The 18,188-nt window shown below is 42.9% G+C and overlaps 1 protein-coding gene across 6 annotated transcripts in view; it reads left to right on the top strand.

Annotated features, from left to right (window-relative positions):
* The window catches only part of chd9 (chromodomain helicase DNA binding protein 9), a 75,584-nt gene that overhangs the window by 9,421 nt on the left and 47,975 nt on the right, over nt 1-18,188 (top strand). The window contains exon 1 of one of the 6 annotated variants that reach the window (XM_053317994.1): nt 15,739-16,000. The exons of the other annotated variants lie outside the window; for them this stretch is intronic. Coding sequence (XP_053173969.1) covers nt 15,971-16,000 — 30 coding nt within the window. The 5' untranslated portion in view covers nt 15,739-15,970. Of the gene's footprint in view, nt 1-15,738; nt 16,001-18,188 lie in introns of those variants that run through there. 6 annotated transcript variants of the gene reach the window in all.

Genomic DNA, 18,188 nt, shown 5'->3' with positions numbered 1-18,188 from the left:
TCCTTCCCCGCTACCATATTTTTGAACTGAGATTGGCATATTTTAAAACGTCTGACTTGATTTGCTGCTGCTAAAGTGTATTTTCAATGAGTCGATAAATCTTTTTAAAAAACGAGTCCAGACTTGGGTACATTGAGCCTAAAGGGGAACTTCACTGATTTTATGCAGAAAAGGTGACAAAGTAGTATAAAGCCATGTGAGGCTTCAGAGGGTTAGGGTTAGAGCTACATGAAGTGTAATAAACAGTCAGGGCTGAAGACTATAAGTGTGGAGTTGGAGAGAAGTGAGCTCACCCAGACCTCTGTAGCCTGCTCTTCATTTCTGCTGGCTCGAGGCTAGCCGCTACTAACATAACACATCCGAATTTGTACAGTTGAGTGAATCATGTTGCATTGTGGGTAATATAGGTGCCAGGTTTTGACAAGGAAGAGGAATGGAAAAAGTCCTTTTTTCCCCCTTTAAACTGTCCACTGATTGCAATGTTAAATCAGTGGGTCATTGTTGTGTAGCCTCTATTTTATTCTATATTTACTGATTGGTCCTGTAGCTTTTTTTTTGCCTTGTTTCCGCACTCTGTAGTTTTGTCATTTTTGTCAGACCTGAGGATTTAAATCTAAGTGTTATATGGCTCCCTTGCTGAATAAAGGAGGAGCAGAGATAGGAGTGGACATTGATAGTCTTGGCTGCTGTAGCCACTAGTAGGCTACGGAGCAGGTGCCTCCTCCCTGTCTGCACTGCTGGTTTAGATTTATTCATCTGACCGGGTATTGCTGCTCACCCTGCCTTGGCCTCTGAGCTGCGTTGACCAGTAAGCAACTGAGGGGGCGTGTGTGCGTGCATGCGTGCATGCGAGCTTGTGTGTATGTGTGTGCGTGTGTGTGCACGCTTGCAAGTCGGGTTGGCTCTCGTATGTGTGTCATCCTAGCTTTACTTCCTGACCTTACTGAGGTTTATATAACTCCTAGCCAACCAGCCGACCAGACTGGGCCGGCAATTCCATAATCAGCCCTGAAACTTGACACCATGCAACACCCCGGCCCTCACCCTGCCACCCACATGAGCCACACATACACACACGCGTGCAAACACGTTAAGACTTTGCACACAAACACACACCTCTGAGAAACCTGTCGCTTCTGTGGCCACATGGTGATAGGTCGTCTCATTCATGCTTTCTCTGTTCACCCCCCCCACCCCCCAAACAACACGCACACACAACCCACCAATCTCTCTCGTGCTCGCCCGCTCTCGCCTGCTCGCTCTGTCAAGTGTTCTGTCTGTTTGCATCCGGCCTCATCAGCCTGTCTGCTTGGAGGCCTGCCAGATAAGGGTGGGGGCGGGGGATAACTAGGGGTCAGAGGTAAACAGGAAGTCAGGCGGTCTTTGCTGCAGGCGGAAGGGGTGGGGCTGCAGGGGGGGAAGGCCGGGAGGAGCCGGGGGAGGAGAAGGAGGGAGGGAGGGACGGAGGGAGGGAGGGAGTCGTACTTGGACTGAGTGTGTTAGGAGCATGTGGGAACTCAGCCAGCCCAAACTGCACAGTAGGTCTGAATTTAAAGTATGCTCTTTTATTCTGCTTTTCTCTCCTTCCCTTCTCTCACTTTGCCTTCTTCTCAAGGGATTAAAATGGCTTTGAATATTTTCTGGTGGCTGTGTGTGTTTGTGTGTGTTCTCGGCGGTCAAATGTGGAGTTGTGTTTGTGTGTGTGTGTGTGTGTGTGACTGGAATGTGAGGCTCTTTGGTTGTGACGTGAGGCAACCTCCTTGAACTCGGGTTAACCTTTGACTGTTGAAGAGAAAGCTGGGTGGTTTAGAGCAGTTCCTCTGGATATAAAAAGACTCCGTTTGGGGAAGAGAGCATGAAAATCATTTGGAAATTGGCCTCAGTGTAGACTGCAATAGAGGAAACAAGAAAAGACATGAAGGGGTAATGACCCCTTTGCCCTTGTGTTTACTACTGAAACAATGGTTGTCGTCTTATAGTGTGAGAGAGAGACTGTATGAAAAAAACTCATGGAAGAAAACGTCTTAATATCAAGTAAAATCCAAAAAATGTTAGTTAGAGTAAAGCTAGTTTAAGTTAGACTGTCTACAATCATTTTCTCATTCTTTTTGGAGATGGTGAATGTTTTTTTTCTGTAACACACAGTTTGACTTTGAAAGAGCTTAATGTCACATTGTCCAAAGAGCTGGCAGTTGGCTTGCTGGTTACTGATTGGTAACTTCAGCAGAAAGGTAGGAAGTCATTAGCCAGTTGCCATGGACGCACGTGTTGTAAGTCAAAACTGTTTATTGAGTGTTATGCTTGTACTTTACACCAGTTTCTGGTGACGAGACATTTCACTCACTCCAGTCACTGTTTACTTTTTAAAGAAAAAAAGTTCACTGTTGACATTGGCATGTGATCATTGATCATCACTCAGTATGTAGTGAGTCCGGCTACTATCATCTAGTTTCACAAAACAGGTCAACTTAAAAGTGAATAATGTTGGTTTAATTCACCTGGTCACTATTGACATATTTTATTGGATGTCAGAATTGCAGCTTGGAGTCACACAGCAGACTTTTACAGCCGGCAGTGTGCAGGGCCCACCTTGGTGTTCCTGTTAATGTGCAGTTTCCCCGGGTTGGTCTAGTAAAATGTGGCAAGACTCCCATATACCTACCACACACCAGCACTTCTGCCATTGTAGTCCCTGCCGCCTTGATGTGGCTATGTTACGCAAATATGTCTGCAGTTCAAAGTGCCTGGGAAACTCTACATCAAAATTTTATTTCACTATTAGTAGTACCCCTAGTGAGAATTTTTATACTGTATATTTCTCTAAAGCAAAAGCCGGCACAATTTTAATGTTTTTCCAATTTTGGGGGGGGACCAAATTCACCAATAAACCCACATAAAATGGAGACAAAATACTTTAGATAAAAACCAGATTCTGCCCAAAGTGTGTCCTGTACCAGTGCTCACTTTATTATCATTATCATTATTGTTATTATTATTGGCATAGCTTTACTGTGTGCAATAAATTGTGACCTTAGTGACTTTAGAACTTGATGATAACTTACTAACAAAAACCCACATCTTATCCTGCAGCTTAACTTGTCAAATGAGCCACCCCACAAACATTCCCTGGGGAAAAGATAGTCAGTTAGCAGCTAGATGGATAAACAGCATGTAAACGCACCTGTATTTGTTGCTTTGGATCTGTTCTATACTGGTTTGGTCATTGCTCTTTAAAATCTCTGTAAGCGACTCTCTGTCAGTCTATGATTTGGAGCTACAGCAGTTTGTTTACTTTGTTTTTAATGCGATGTTAAATTTTGCACTTCAGAGAGTTCATGTCTGTCAAACTGTTGGGGGCGATGAGTACGGATCGTGGATCAATTCTGTTACACCACTATTTTTAATTTGTCAGGTCAATTCTAAGGTTTTCTGGCCTAACCCGGATCCTAAGCCTTTAATATTGAATATCTGCCAATACTGAGTCAGATATGATACAAGGAGATATGCAATGTAAATTAAATGTGCACAAATTGAATCAATAGATGCAGCCTCATGCTTTTGAAGCACATTTGTCTTGAGTTACCTAATCCAAATAATGAACATTGCAGTTCAAAACTATTAAATTGAGCTTAAATTATTGATGTGATATGAATTAAAGTTTAACTGAAGAATGTGACTCCTGAAATACACTTTGTTAACAAAAAGATGTATCACTGAGTTGGAGGTGTTGAAACCACAGAAACACCCAATCCACTGGTAACTGAACAACAGCGTCACAGAATGGAAATTTCTCCCTGACAAATGATCTTTGGCCCAGTACGGCTTGCAGAAAGCACACAAACCCATCAACAATTTGTTAGTTTAATTTATGCGTGTCATAAAGTTGCGCTCAGAATTAACAAAAGTTCATTCAATCAAATGACGGTCACTTGTTGTGGTCACTGTTTTTGGGTTGAAGTAGTTAACAGAACAATATGGAGAGAGATAGGAAGAGACGTGTGTTTGGATAGCAGCTGACCCAAACTTTGCATTTCCAAAACAATGTGGCTGCTGAGGTCTTAGTCATTCATCTGTGCCTCGTCCTCCTGCTGATCTAATTACAGGTGAGGAGGTGTGGGTGTGGAGACAATAGTCCTATGTAACACTGTATCGCATGTATACCTCTCAAATATTCTGTTACATACATCAGAGTACAGAGATCTAACTTCTGTTTCACTGGGACTGTAATTAACAACATAAGTCCTGTTTCCATTCAAATTTTAGAAGGTGGGAACTTTACAGGAACGTCCTCTCACTCGGCCATCCCAGCAGTTATGTCTCCATTGCAGAGTAGGACCTTAACAGGACCCACCGGACTTTGGAGGCTACGTAATCATACTGCAACATTTTCGATCTTTAGATAATCGGTTGTGCAACAGTTTTGACCGTGACGTCACTGAGTCGACGCACCAAAAGCGCTTTGAGTATACCCAATCAGCACCCAGTCAAACTCGAGCCCCACCCAGGAATTTTTCGGGGCCACATGGAGTGTTTTTCCCCCGAGGTAGGGACTTGTTTTCCCCCCGTAAAAGTTCTGGGAGTTTGTCCTTCAGGGGAAGTTCCTGCTATGGAGACACGCCAACGGTCACGGCCCTGTAAAATTACCCCAAAGTTCCTGCAGTGGAAACATCCCTATAGTGAATCCATAGATTTGGAAAATGAAGATGTCAGAATTTAGGGTCACTCGAGCTGGTGTTCCTAATTAGTTTTTCACAATCACACACTAATTTTCAGTGGAATTTACAAGCCAAATGCTTGTACTGCAGGCTGCTGGTGGACAAACACAGTAGAGTATAGTAATGAAAGGATAGTCATTTGGTAGGTGTTACTTTAACCAGTACCAATCCTTTTAATAAAACAGCCAAATCAGCCTCTGATACCTACCTTTAGGAACCACTCAGCACATCTCTATTAACTTCTGTTATATTATCATTATTATTAAGATTGGTCATCACTTGCTGCTCTCTTTTTGCCCTGTTACAGAGCCTGGCAATCACTCTGATTGTCACAGTGATTGGCTGCGCTGAAATGAGTTATGTACTATATATACATGGCCACAGTTGGATGAGATGCAGCAATGAAAGGATGGTAAAACAGTCCAGCTTACCTCTGACAGCTCACTCTCTCTGAGTTCAAACAGTGTTGAGTGTCTGTCCACAGAGTAATCAGTCTTATACCAACTTCTTAAAGTGTGAGCAGTAAGTGGTGTAGTGTGAGGGTGGATTTATACTTGTACATTAAAGGGTTACCATACCTACCAGCAACTTGTGTAGGCTCCAGGGTTATTTACTTAGATTCAGCTGACATGCGGCGCTATAACAATGTTGCTACACATTCGGGTTCCCGTTAACTCCTTGTGTCGACTATACATTTGCCTCAAATCCATTTTCCTCAGTCTCAATGTGGAATGCAGTCAGTTGGCAGGCCTAAACAGGCTGTGTCTGATTTGAAAATAAAGTAGTACACAAAACCCACACAACACAAAATAATCATGATTTAAGCTTTATTTTCTCATCCAGACATATCATCTTTCCAAAACAGAATCAAAGCATATTCATGATAATCTCCTCCATGGCACAAGGGGCCAGCAAAGAGAAGAAAAGCCTAGTCTGCTTTCAGACATTAAATTAATGGCGAGTCATACGTTTTCGGTTCCATTGATGAAACAGTTTTGCTTCAGATCTTGTAGTAGTAGTAGTAGTAGTAGTAGTAGTAGTAGTAGTAGTAGTAGTAGTAGTATTTGAACATATATTGGCGCACAGTAGTGGTATAACCGAACATAGACCTGGGATCTGTACTAATAACCCCCAAGGTCCGGCACATATGTAAACCACAGATGAAATGTAAAATTGAATGTCTCATTGGAGACAAAGTAAACAAACTGTTGTAGCTACAAGTCATGGTCAAACAGCAAGTTACTAACAGCAAATTTTAAAGAACAACCAAACCAGCAACTAGAAGGTCCTAAGTAACATTTGCAGGTATGTTTACATGCTGTTTATCTATCTAGCTGCTAACTGACGTTATTGGTGCACTTTTCCCCGGTGGATGTTTGTTTGATGGCTCGTTCAACAAGTTAAGCTGCAGGACAAGACGTGTGGTGGTGTTTGTTGTGTTCATATTGAGTTATCATCAAGTTCTGATGATGTGGACATGTACTTTTCATTTCATTTTGCCACCATGTTTAAAGGAAGAAGGTATCATGCCTCATAGTGCACTTTAATATTATGGATGGATGGATGGATGGATAGATGGATAGATAGATAGATAGATAAGCTTGAAAAATAATTATTCGTAATAAGTTTTGACTTAGACAGAAAACATGATTCTGAACACTAGTACTATAACAGATCCAATTCATCATGTCCTTTCTGTTTCTGGAAGAGAGCCTGTGTGCCTGACCTCTACAATTCCTGCAGGGATTCATTCCACAGACACTTGACTTGCACTTTGCAAGATTTCCCCCCTGTGGAATTTAGAGCAAGGGGAAAAAAAATCCTTACTTCGTCAAATCATGAAGGCTGCTGGTTGATTCTCCACCCGCTCTGTCTTTCTTTTTTTGTGCGTGGATGTTCGTGCTTGCGGATGTTCGTGCTTGCATCTGTGCGCGCTTGTGTGTGTGTGTGTGTGTGTGTGCGTGCGCTTCTCTACGCAGGCATTGGCCCCCGCTCTCCCCTTGCAGTGCTTCAATAATGAAGGAGTTGTAAAGGTCTGGCAGTAAGCCCCTTGCTGAATTCCCCCTCCACCTCATCCCTCCCTCCCCCCTCTCTCTGTCTGTCTCTCTCTCTCACTCTCTCTCACACTCTCTCTCTCTCTCTATCACATCCTAAGGGACCTCCTCTCAGCTCCACTCTTCAGTTTGCACAGATGTTCCCATTAATGAATGGCATCATACGGTTTGCTTGTTTTGCACAGTCGAGCTTCACTTCACTGCCTGGTGTCTGACCTGCGGTGCCATCTCTGATTCAAAGAGAACCACCTCATGACTCAGAACAACCGCCGTAACAGAACAGCCCCGGACGTTCACAGCGTTGGTTTGTGACGCGTCATGTAAAGTAAACGAAAGCATTGTGCTGTTCAATATGCAAAACAACACCTGCAACCGCTTTCAAGTCCACATTATTGGGAGAGGAGTCTCATTTCAGTAATAATCAAATACCTCCGCTATTCCAGTTCACAAGTGTAATCTAATTAGCTGCAGGTTTATCTTTAACCTATCACTCAGTTTGTCTTTGCAATGAGGGATTAGTACCAACATTACTGGTGTGCTTACTTTGGTTTATTGTTGCTTTGAAACTATAAAAATAAAATTAAAGTTGTAATAAATCTGAAGACCTTTTTTCCAAAATGCCTGAGAAGAAATTTCACATCACTCTTTAAAGAGAACTTGCACTCTGCTACTGAAGTTTTGTTACAGTTCAACAAAAGTCAACAAATAATGTGAGAACACGACTACTATTGCTGTACTTTGACTTCCTCAGAACAGATTGAAGTGTATTATTTTATTGAGCATGAAAGAGGCCTGCATTCAGAGTGATAAAAAGTGTTTGAATAGGAACGGATCTACAATGGCACTGCTGCCGTGTAAAATACAGAAGTCAGCTACTTTTTGTAAAGGGTGTCCCTCTGTGGATAGATGGCCTTGTGCTTTCACTTTAGCTCATGCTCACCCAGCGCACACACACACACAGCGCTAGCCCTTAAAATATCATCTTAAATCTTGCTGAGCGACTGCTCTCTGAGCTGACACTTAAAGAAGCAAGAAGGACACATGCCCTAGTTAGAATCACTCCGTTTTCTTCTCAGTCACCAGGCTTGATTGAGGCAGATCCAGTCCGAGTTGGTACTCTGCACAACACGCAAACCCAAGCCATGGCAGCTTCTTACAGCTATCAGTGAGTTAAAAGGTGTCATGACAACGCTAAACTAAGATACAGAGATCATGTCTCTGAGTTGAACTTGCCTGTGTGGTGTTTATTCAGTATAAACCCTCCATTAAGATGAGGTTTGAAAGGCCTCCACTGATTTGGTCAATCTGAGTTTTGGAGGCCAACGCCCATCCACATCTCTCATATTTTAATCACACTGTAGTGATTTCAGAAAGACTTTTGATGGATACTTTTGGCTGTTGAAATGCTAAATGATAAAATGCAAAGAGGCCACTTCAGTTCAATACATTTGTAATTAAGCTGCCAATTATGAAGATCAAATTACTTCCAATTAGGAAGGTTTTGTCAGTCTGGAAACCTTTTTAAATGCTCAGAAAACCAAGTTCATGGTATTCACAAAGGCTTGCTCACAGTTGCTTAATGATCTAGTATATTCACGGTCGATGGTAAAGCCATTGAAAGGTTGTCCTCGTACAAATATTTGGGTGTATGGATAGATGACACGCTTTTATTTAGTGTACATACTGCTCATCTTGCATGTAGTAAATATTGCTTTATTTTCAATGCCAAGAAAAAACTTATTTCTGTGTGTGATTGATAATGTCGATCTATTTTTATATACATGTTTCCTTCTCCATTTTATGATTTGGTGCGTTGGGCATCATTGACCACTCGCAGACAACAACACTGGTAAACTGCTTACCTGTGTACCCTTCTCAGTCTCAGCTCATTTAAAGAGTGTCCATGTATGAATAAAGGTACTCCTCGAATTGGTCTGTGGAAAACTGCATTTTCCTACCATGCACCTTGGGCATGGAATAACCTGGAAAAAGATCTAAATTTAGAAACATTTACATCCATTGAAGAATTTAAGGGCATCATGAAGAATGTGGTGATAGAGGCATGTAGTTGTTTTTGAGGAAAGGCTACTGTGTTTGAATAGCTGTTCTGTTTTAAGGTGGATTTTTGATCTCAATATGACTTCCTGGTAATATAAATTTACTGGTTTGTTTATAGCATGTGGAATTATTTTAATACATTCCTTAAGACTGGTTGATATATCACAGGTTTTCACACAGCATTGTGGGTTATCTCTTCCCAACTGCCCTTTTTGTTTTTGTTTCTATTTTATTTTAAGATACAATCTTGTATGGACTGATAGATTGAAGGTGATGGGAAACCTCTTTTCTTTTTACCTTGCATTCCTGCTCTCTCTCCTCACAGTCCCCCCCTAGTGTTCACTTCTGTCCTAGCCTGATGACTCGGTCCTACAACCTGTATCTGCAACACTTGGATCCGCATGCACTCATAAACCCTCTTATCAGCAACAGGAATAGCCGTCTGTGCTGAATTTGATTAAATAATGGAGTCAATTAGCTGATGGCATAATAGAGAGCTAATAGGCTGTCTTTGTTAAAGCTCGTTAGACTGGAGTAGCTCGGCAGTGCAGGAGGGCTGTAGTGGTGAGGCACATCCCTGCTACATTGGGACCAGTTAGTTATTTGTATTGGCATAGAATTAACCTGGTGTCAAGATTAGTGTGTGTGTGTGTGTGTGACAGAGGGAGAGAGAGAATGTGTGTGAAAGGAAGGAGGGAAATAAAAAAGCCGGATGTATTTACGTTTTTTACTTTGTGATAATGGACCTCAGAGCTTTATGCTTGTATTTTATAAATATAGCAGACGCGGGCTTGTGCACAAACACACGCTTAAGGAATGGTAGTCTGCTGGCAGTGCTGTGTCTTTCGGGACCAATACAGTTGTTTAGTCTTGAACTTTGCTTACTTCACTTTTTTACATTTTGGGCTTATTGCAAAGTTAACCCAAAGGATGCAGCAATATCACTGCCTGTACTGTGCTGTGTGTTTTGAAATGGGCTCACAGTTCCCATATGACTAATAGTCAATACTTGGAACCTTAAAACCAAAGAAAAGTCATTTTAGGAGCTGTCTATTATATTCAAAAAATGGTATTAGATGGCTTAAATTGTCTTTTTCCTCAAATTAACTATAGTATTTGTTATAATTGGTATGAATATTGTTTGAATATTGTAGCCAAGAAACTGCACAACGGCATCACCGGTTTTGTGTGTGTGTGTGTGTGTGTGTGTGTGTGTGTGTGTGTGTGTGTGTGTGTGTGTGTGTGTGTGTGTGTGTGTGTGTGTGTGTGTGTGTGTGTGAAGGAGAATGAGAATGAGAATGAGAATGAGAATGAGAATGAGAATGAGAATGAGAATGAGGTACCTGCTTACTGAGCTCAAAAACTGCTGACCGGGTGCTTTTGAGCATGGCAGGGCAGTTAACCAGCAGTCAGCTGTCAATGGTAGTGTAGTGGTAGTATAATGGTGGTGATATAGAGCATCGTCAGGAAACTGTTCACACTAAAGAACTAAAAGAAAGTGTAACGTTTCCTAATAGCCTGTTACACTGGTCGTCTAGTCACTCGGGCGGTTTCACTTCTGTCACCTGATTAAACTTCTTTCATCTGTTACACTTTAGAGGCGCTGCTTGTTACGTAGCTGCAAGGGCGGGAAACCCACTTCAGTGAAGCGCAGGCAGCATGTGAGGCAGACACAGCTGAGACAAGACATTGTGGTAAACTTAAATTGAATCTTTTCACAGGTTTTAAATGTGGTACTGGGACAGATGGTACCACCCCCCCCCCCCCCCCCCCATTTCAATTCTGCCACTGCAACAGTCCATTTGAAATATGTATTAATCAAGAATGTTTACAATGTTGTTGATACACCCAATATTATGTTTAGAGTGGTTGAATGAGTGAATAAATGGCCTGTACCTGTTGGAGTTAGAAGAGCAACCATTACTATTAGTTCCCACTACTGCACAATGTGTGGTTGTGCAGGGCCCTTTTTAATATGACATTACAGCTGAAGTGTATAACTTTGTACTGAGAGTATATACTATCCCGTTTCTTCTACACAACTCTTCCATGTGGCTGATTGAAGGCTGCATGGTCACAGTACAGCAGGCCAGATTGAACAGGCCCTGACAAATAATAATGCTAATAGACTCTCAGCAGCTTCTTTAGAGGGCACCATGCTCGGCCTCAGCTACTGTATCTCTCATTAATATATGGTTCTATATTAATTGGTCGAGGAAGCATGGCTGCGCGTAATGTCTCCTTTCATATATCAATCGTGCTGTTGCCTCACACTCCAACCCAGCTGTGAACTGGCCTCCAGCCTCAGGCCTAATTAGTAGGGCCTAATCACACTTAAACTTAACAGTGCAATCCGTGTTATTAGCCAAGCCATAGGTACAGATCTTCTTACGGTTGATGAGGCATCTGATGTTTTTATCTCTGGGAGAGATAAGAAGGCCCCAAACCTTTTCTTATGAAACAGTACCAAGAAATGTTTTAAAGGATATCTGAAAAGTGAGGTAATGGCATCAGACATTCTGTTGTTTTGTACAGGGTTGTAGAAGAAGGCAGCTTCTCCTGTTGACTAACTCAGACTTCATCACTTATTCCCTAATCACAGATGTGTGTTGCTACAGTGTTTCCCACATAAATGATTGAACACCCAGCCAAATAGATCTGCCAGCAACCTCAACTCCTAAAAATATATTTTGTACTTCCTTCTCTCTTAGGAGCTGCATTTTAACATGAGGATACAACAAATTGCTACCAGACTGCAGCATTCATGTAGGCAGTCAGTCTTATACATGCCTGAAAAATGCCTTTGCTAATCAGCTGTCAGTCTGTGTTGCAACAGACTCTCAAGTATGGGATATCAGACCACCACAAATCAATTCTGAACCTCAGGGAAACACTGGTTGCTGTCTGATGGACGTGCAATTATGCTGCACTACTTTGTTGCAAAGGCCGGTTGTTATTTTTCTATTATTGATCCAACACTAGGAAGAGTCAGTGTAAGAGATCTTTGTCAATTTTAAATGATTAGTTAATTAACAGGAAATGTATCAGGGACAATTTTGATGATTTTGAGGATGATCAAGTGAAATAAGCAAACCAAGTATTTTCTCTTTAGGTTTTGGGATATTTTTAGATTGGATGTTATCAGCTAAAAGTACAATGATTAAAATTGGAGACTTGTAACACAAATTACAAGTGTGTGATGAGGGTTCAGTTACATAACAGTAGCCCATAATTTTGTGTGTGTTTGATGCCTCAAGGATATTGTGTATTGTTTATGATGCCTTTGGTACACTTGTGTATATGATTACACTGAGCTTGAAACTGAGTCCTGAATGTTTTTCTAACCACCAATTTAAGTAGCATTACTCAAACCAAGTATTGTTTTACTGCTTTTTTGCATAGTATTTAAAAGTTGAAATGAACAATAACCATACCAAACATGTGTATTGTCTACAGCAGTGTGTAATCGATCAAAATACCTCTTTTTTTTTTTCTCGTCCACTGCACCGTGGATAATGTGGCCATTAACGCTGGGTGACATTAGAAGCCATTTGGCTCTGGATTTCATCCCTGTATGAGAATAGCATGCTGCTGCAGACTCTGAAGCACCGACGGGTGTTGGGTATCTTGTCATTTTCAGTGCATTGCTAGCTCTCTTCTCTCATTTCCCTAATGGTGAGTTAGCGGGGACTCTCACGGTGGTACAGGCAAGAAATGAGAGCGGTGGCGCACTAATACGGGCCCTTTGATGAGGAAGTAATGGAGTGTTCAGAGCCAGACACCTGTGCCTCTGCAGCCACCCTATCTCTCTGCATGCGCAAATACACACATACACACACACATTTTTTTTTTCCATTCGCTTTCTTTCACCCACCAGCTCTACTTCTTCCCTCCCCTTCTCTTCCTCTCCCCTCCCTCATCTCTCTTTAAAGGAAGCCACTCCCTCTCATACAGAGCTGCCAGGCTTGTTTGCATATTAACTGTTCAGTTGCCAAGGAGCTATAGCTTCATGCCATGTGACTGTTGGAAGCATGTGTATGTTGTTGACTGTAGCTTTCTTTCTGTGTGCTTGTTGTGACAAACAAGCACAGCGAAGAGAAAATGCTTTATCAATACTAATAGCCACTCAGACTCTGTGAATGTCACTTCTTGCCTTTCATCAAATAGTCTGTTGTAGCTGTTTGTATCGTAGGTGTCAATTGACACTTGATGCTTCTCTAAGCATTGCTCTCCACCTAGACAGTGGAAAGGCCACCGTGTGCTTTTGCAAGTACAAGAGTATGCACAATCATTGCACACCACCTGCAGACTCAATAGTGAAGGACGTGGTTTTGTTTTCATTTCAATTGTTGAAGAGCGTTTAGTCGAGACTTTTTTTTTTATTGTCAATTTGAAAAGAGCTAAATTCCTACCTATATGACTCAATGCCTGCTACAGTGTTTGTGTGATTAGTCAAAGCGCTGTACCCTGGTGGGCATTATCTGATGGTGGATTTGTTTAGTTTGGAGAGGACGCTAGTGCTCAGCTCCCTGTAAGCATGTGGTCTGCTTTAAAGTCCAAACTCCAAGGCCTGGGCTGGTAGGTGGATCTGATGCCTGCTGCTGCTGTTATGCACATTTTTGAAAGAATCTTGTCATACACGCATTGTAAACGTCTTTCCTTGTAAGTGATATACAACCGTAAAATGTAAAACTACTCAAACCACAGCGATATAGTGATAGAATTTCCAACGCCAGTATCATATCTGTATTTTTACAGTGCTCATGCCACTGGTCTTATAATCACCCCCTTATCTACTTATACACATATACACACACACATTTTGAAAAAGGCTGTCCACATGAATCCAGTTGGTCAGTTGCATAGGTTTATTTAGGTTGTAAACACAAGGTTAAGTCATATTCTGTTGTAGCCAACACACACTAACCCACAGCTTTCACACCACACTTAAATAAACTGAACAGTACACTCACAACAAATTATTATAGTTTGCTTTGCAGGGAAGAGAGGAATCAAAATGGAACAATTTGATAAATTATGCAACAATAATCGATACAAAATAATTGTGTGTATATAGGAAATTGAATGCAGTCATTGTATCATATTACATAAATATATAAACGAACACAACAAACATTTTGTGCTTTTGCCAGCATTTGATATTTTGCATGTATCGCGTTTGGCAATTGCAACCTTTGTTAAGACTTGGCTTCAAAAGCATGCCCCCTTCCTACTCCCTGGTGTGTGGGCAGCAGATCTGGTTGAACTGCACAACTCCCATATGCCCGATGTGTACAGCTGCATGAGAAGTGAAGCAGGTTGTTGGCTGGACAACAGGAATGAGGAATGCTCAGCTGATTCTGCCCTGTAAATAAAGATTGAAAAGCTGATGGGGGGGAGGGGGAGGGGAGGGGAGGGGGGTTATCTGTTGGTAACTCAGGCCTGACCCAGTAGTGCTGTGTACTGTACCTGGCTTCAGGCCAGCCGTGTGTCTGCATAATTCCCAATACCATGTGCCGGCCGTTGCACATGGCCCCTGTAGCACGCAGTCAGGAGTCCTCTGAAAGGCCTGCTCTCTTCCAAGATAGCTTCTGGTGCACAGGAAGAGCTGCGTATACTGGGCACATCCCATATTTTTTCTGAAGAGTCACAGCAGGATGACCAGGTCTTGACCCCACAGGTGCTTGAATACACCACAGGCGACTCAGTGTAGTGTAAGGCTGCATGTGTCTTGTATTGAAAGCGAGTAGAACTGTTCATCTCCGAATGTTTGAAACTTTGTGTGCTGTTTGTATCAGGAATATATTTTTAGCCTTTGGGAATTTGTTCATCTGTTTGTTCCTTATGTACTTCTGGAAGATGCCGTTCTATAAATAAATCAGCATATTGCTGGCAGTAATCTACATGAGCACCCCCCCCCCCCCCCCAAAAAAAAAGCTACAATGTTGACAATCTGTGGTGTGGGAGAAATCCAGTACTTTGGGGGTTAAGTTGTGAAAGTTAATGTAATAACTGCTAGCACCATCTGCTGGCCTACTTCCTTACAAAGAGAGAGAGAGAGTGAAAGAGCGAGTGAGCGAGCGAGAGAGAGAGAGAAAAAACGAGTCTGGGTTTTAACGACATCTCTAATATTCATGCTGATGCATTTTGCTGCTTTGTGCTTTCATTTTCCGCCGCTCTGCCTGCCAGAGTCTCGCGCTTGCCACACACGCCCCAGCCAGGGAGAGGGGAGGGCAGCGAGGGGAGGACGAGGAAAAAGACAAGTGGGTGAAAAAGGAGGAAAAAAACAACCGGCCAAACAAGTAGGCAAGCTAACACAAAAGCCTTTTTTTTTTTTTGGTGTGTGTAATAAAAAGGAGTAACCTACCTTTTTTATACCGGGCTGGTGAAGAGGACGAGGAGAGACGCCAAAAAAAAGGGAAACGGCAAAGCAGAAAGAGCGAGAAAGGACGATTCATAAAGAGGGGAGAAGCTCAGAGAGGCACAGAGAAGCGCACGCGAAAGGCAGCCGGAAAGAGGAATCAATGAGAGGGGAGGAGAGAGGAGGCAGGGGGAAGGCAACTCTGACACACACACACGCACTGAGAGAGAGAGAGCGAGGGGAGACTTCGGTGAAGCCGGACGTCGGCGGAGCAGCACGCAGCGGCAAAATGAGAGCTTCCTGGACTGCCACGCACCTCCTCTACCGCCCACAGCGCTGCTCCCTCATCACCCTGTGAAGAGACAAACCAGGGCGAGAGAGAGAGAGTGTGAGTGAGTGAGTGAGTGAGAGAGAGAGAGCTCCCATGCGCTCCTCTTGAGCCCTGCCCGCTGGGGGAGGAGGAGACGAACGGCTCCAGCGCTCTCACACTGCCCGAGGAGAGGAGCTGACCGGGGAGGAGGAGGAGGAGGAGGAGGGGAGGCCAACGAGGAGAGAGAGAGCGAGCGAGGGAGAGGGAGGGGAGGGGGGGATACACACGGCTCAAGGAAGAGCGAGAGAAAAAACCGACTGTTGAAAGGGAAAGAGTGAGCGCGTTTTGTAAGAGAAAGCTTGAACGAGCAACGGAGAGAGAGAGAAAAAACCCGGCGAAAGGGCAAGGCTTTTGTTAGCCGGTTGGAGAGGGGGAGGAAAGAGGAAGAAAAAAAACAAAAAAAAAACACACCATGTCTACAGTGAAGAGGCCAAGAGGAAGGGTAAGTGAGCTGCTCTGAGAGCCGGGAGGGAGGAGGAGGGACAAGGGGGAGGAGGAGGAGGGGCTCGGCAGGAACTGAACAACCTCCTCTGCTACTGGCTCATGCTGCACTGCCGCCATCTTGAACTCATTGCTGCTTTTTTTTTTTCCCTCCCTCCCCTCATACTCATTTGCATTGCTGTGTTAGACCTTATCAAGGCACACTAGATTTACGGTATTTTCTGTTCCTCACCTGCCCCACTGCCTATTCACCCCCATACATTGCTTATCCAGTCCTAGCTTTGAAATGCCTCTCTCCATGCTGGCCTGCACTGTTAGTTTATCTACAGTATATGAGGTGTGTGTCCTCCATGAGTTGAGCCTGTCAGTCACCAGAGTGCTACACTACATGTGGAAATGAGAGGGGGGGGGGGGACGAGAGCGAGGGAAAAGCTGGCTGGCCCAAATGGAGCTTTACTCTACCTTTTCATGGGGCTGTAATTGTCCCCACCGTTTTCACTAGGACTACGTGCTGCTAGAGAGATTGAAATCACTGCAGTGCTGGCAGGCTGTAATTTCAGTTATTTATAGATGTATTACACAGCTGCAGTGCTCTCAGTTTTGGTGCATTTTATCTTTTCTCTCGCTCTCCTCTCACTCCTCTCCCCCCTCTCTGATAGAAGCCTGTTTTCATATATATTTTTTGCCCTTCCTCTCGCTGCTTCTTTTATTTGCCCTCATGTTCTTCCGCTCTTAAGCATTACTTTCAACCCCTCCCCCTCTTTTTTTTTAACCATTAACTTGAATGAGAACATTCCAGCATGATCCAGTAAATTTCTTCCTAATAGCCTCAGCAGCGTTGCACACGTGAAAATCATAATGCAGCTCTTGTATGTATATGTTTGTTTGTGTGTGTGTGTGTGTGTGTGTTTACTCTCCTTTCTTTTCAAATGCTAGTTATTCAACTCCCCCCACTGCACCCCCACTTTGTTGGAGAGCTTAATTCTCTTTATTTAGCTAGCAGTGTGGAAAAAAAAAAAGCAACTGGCCGCGCCTGGGCCATGTAAGCATACGCAACTCATTTTTAGATTAGGTCATCCATTTATGGGTTCCCTCTCCGTTGGGCTCAAGGCCCACCACAAGGCGCTTGTGTAGGCATAACTGCAGTCACGCCATCTATTATTCACATATTATCACGTATCAGGCAAGCTGGATTATTTATGTCTGCAAGGCTCACTGTAACCTGCTACACCGAGCCAGTGTTTACTCTACCTTTTTTTTTTTTTTTTTTAATAGCTTACTCCACCTAAAAGAATTTAATGCGTATCAGGCTCGGAGAGTTTTCTGTCACACGGTTTCAGAGTTTGAGTCCTTCCCACCCGATCTAAATTAATTCTTTGGAAAAACCGCCTGCCGTTCACATGCTTAGCGTCTGCTCGTAGAGCTAGATAAGAGGCTGGCAGTGAAAGTGAGCATCATGCTGAGAAACACAGGTACACCCCCCACCCCCAGCATCTGAGACGGGGACAGCAACAAGCTCTGCTGTCTGAGTTGTTCACACAGTCATCAGAAGGTTGTGTTTTTCTGAATGAGTGATACATGCAACGGTCACACCGCAGCAATATTGCAGTGTTTTTTTCACCAAGCCCGTCTTTCATATTTGATAATCACATTTTCCTCTGCTTACTGTAACAACAACTGCTGGTACCCTTTTCTGTAATTTAAAGAAAAAACGTTTGCTTGTATTAGTTATCTATTAGCTGAGCTACATGACTTTGGAACATGCTCATGCTCTCGCTCTCTGTAATAATGTCATTGTTTGTTAGTTAAATGTATGGAGACATGTTTTGAACGATCCTGTGTGCTGATCTTTTTATACAGAAAAAGTAACCTAAGAGGTGGGATGAATTTAATGTGAAACCTGACTGAAAATATCTCACTTGATAGATCTATATGTGGAGAAATGCATGATTAAGTGATTGGTGATGGTAATCTATGCTCATGTAGGACCTAATGTGTCAAAATCCAACATGTGTTTGAATGAACACAGTCAGTGCAAGGATGGTCAAAGCTATGTCCTCCTTTGTGGGTGGTGAAACATCATTCCCAATTGACTGTACTTTAAAGGTCAAATGTCATCCTTCATAGGTTTTTGTGTTACTAGGTCTCTGATTAACACTTACACTTAAAGACTATAAAATAATAATAAT

The sequence above is a fragment of the Scomber japonicus genome, chromosome 1 (genome assembly GCF_027409825.1).
Source record: "Scomber japonicus isolate fScoJap1 chromosome 1, fScoJap1.pri, whole genome shotgun sequence".
Lineage (NCBI taxonomy): Eukaryota > Metazoa > Chordata > Actinopteri > Scombriformes > Scombridae > Scomber > Scomber japonicus.
This window is presented reverse-complemented; position numbering and strand designations above follow the sequence as displayed.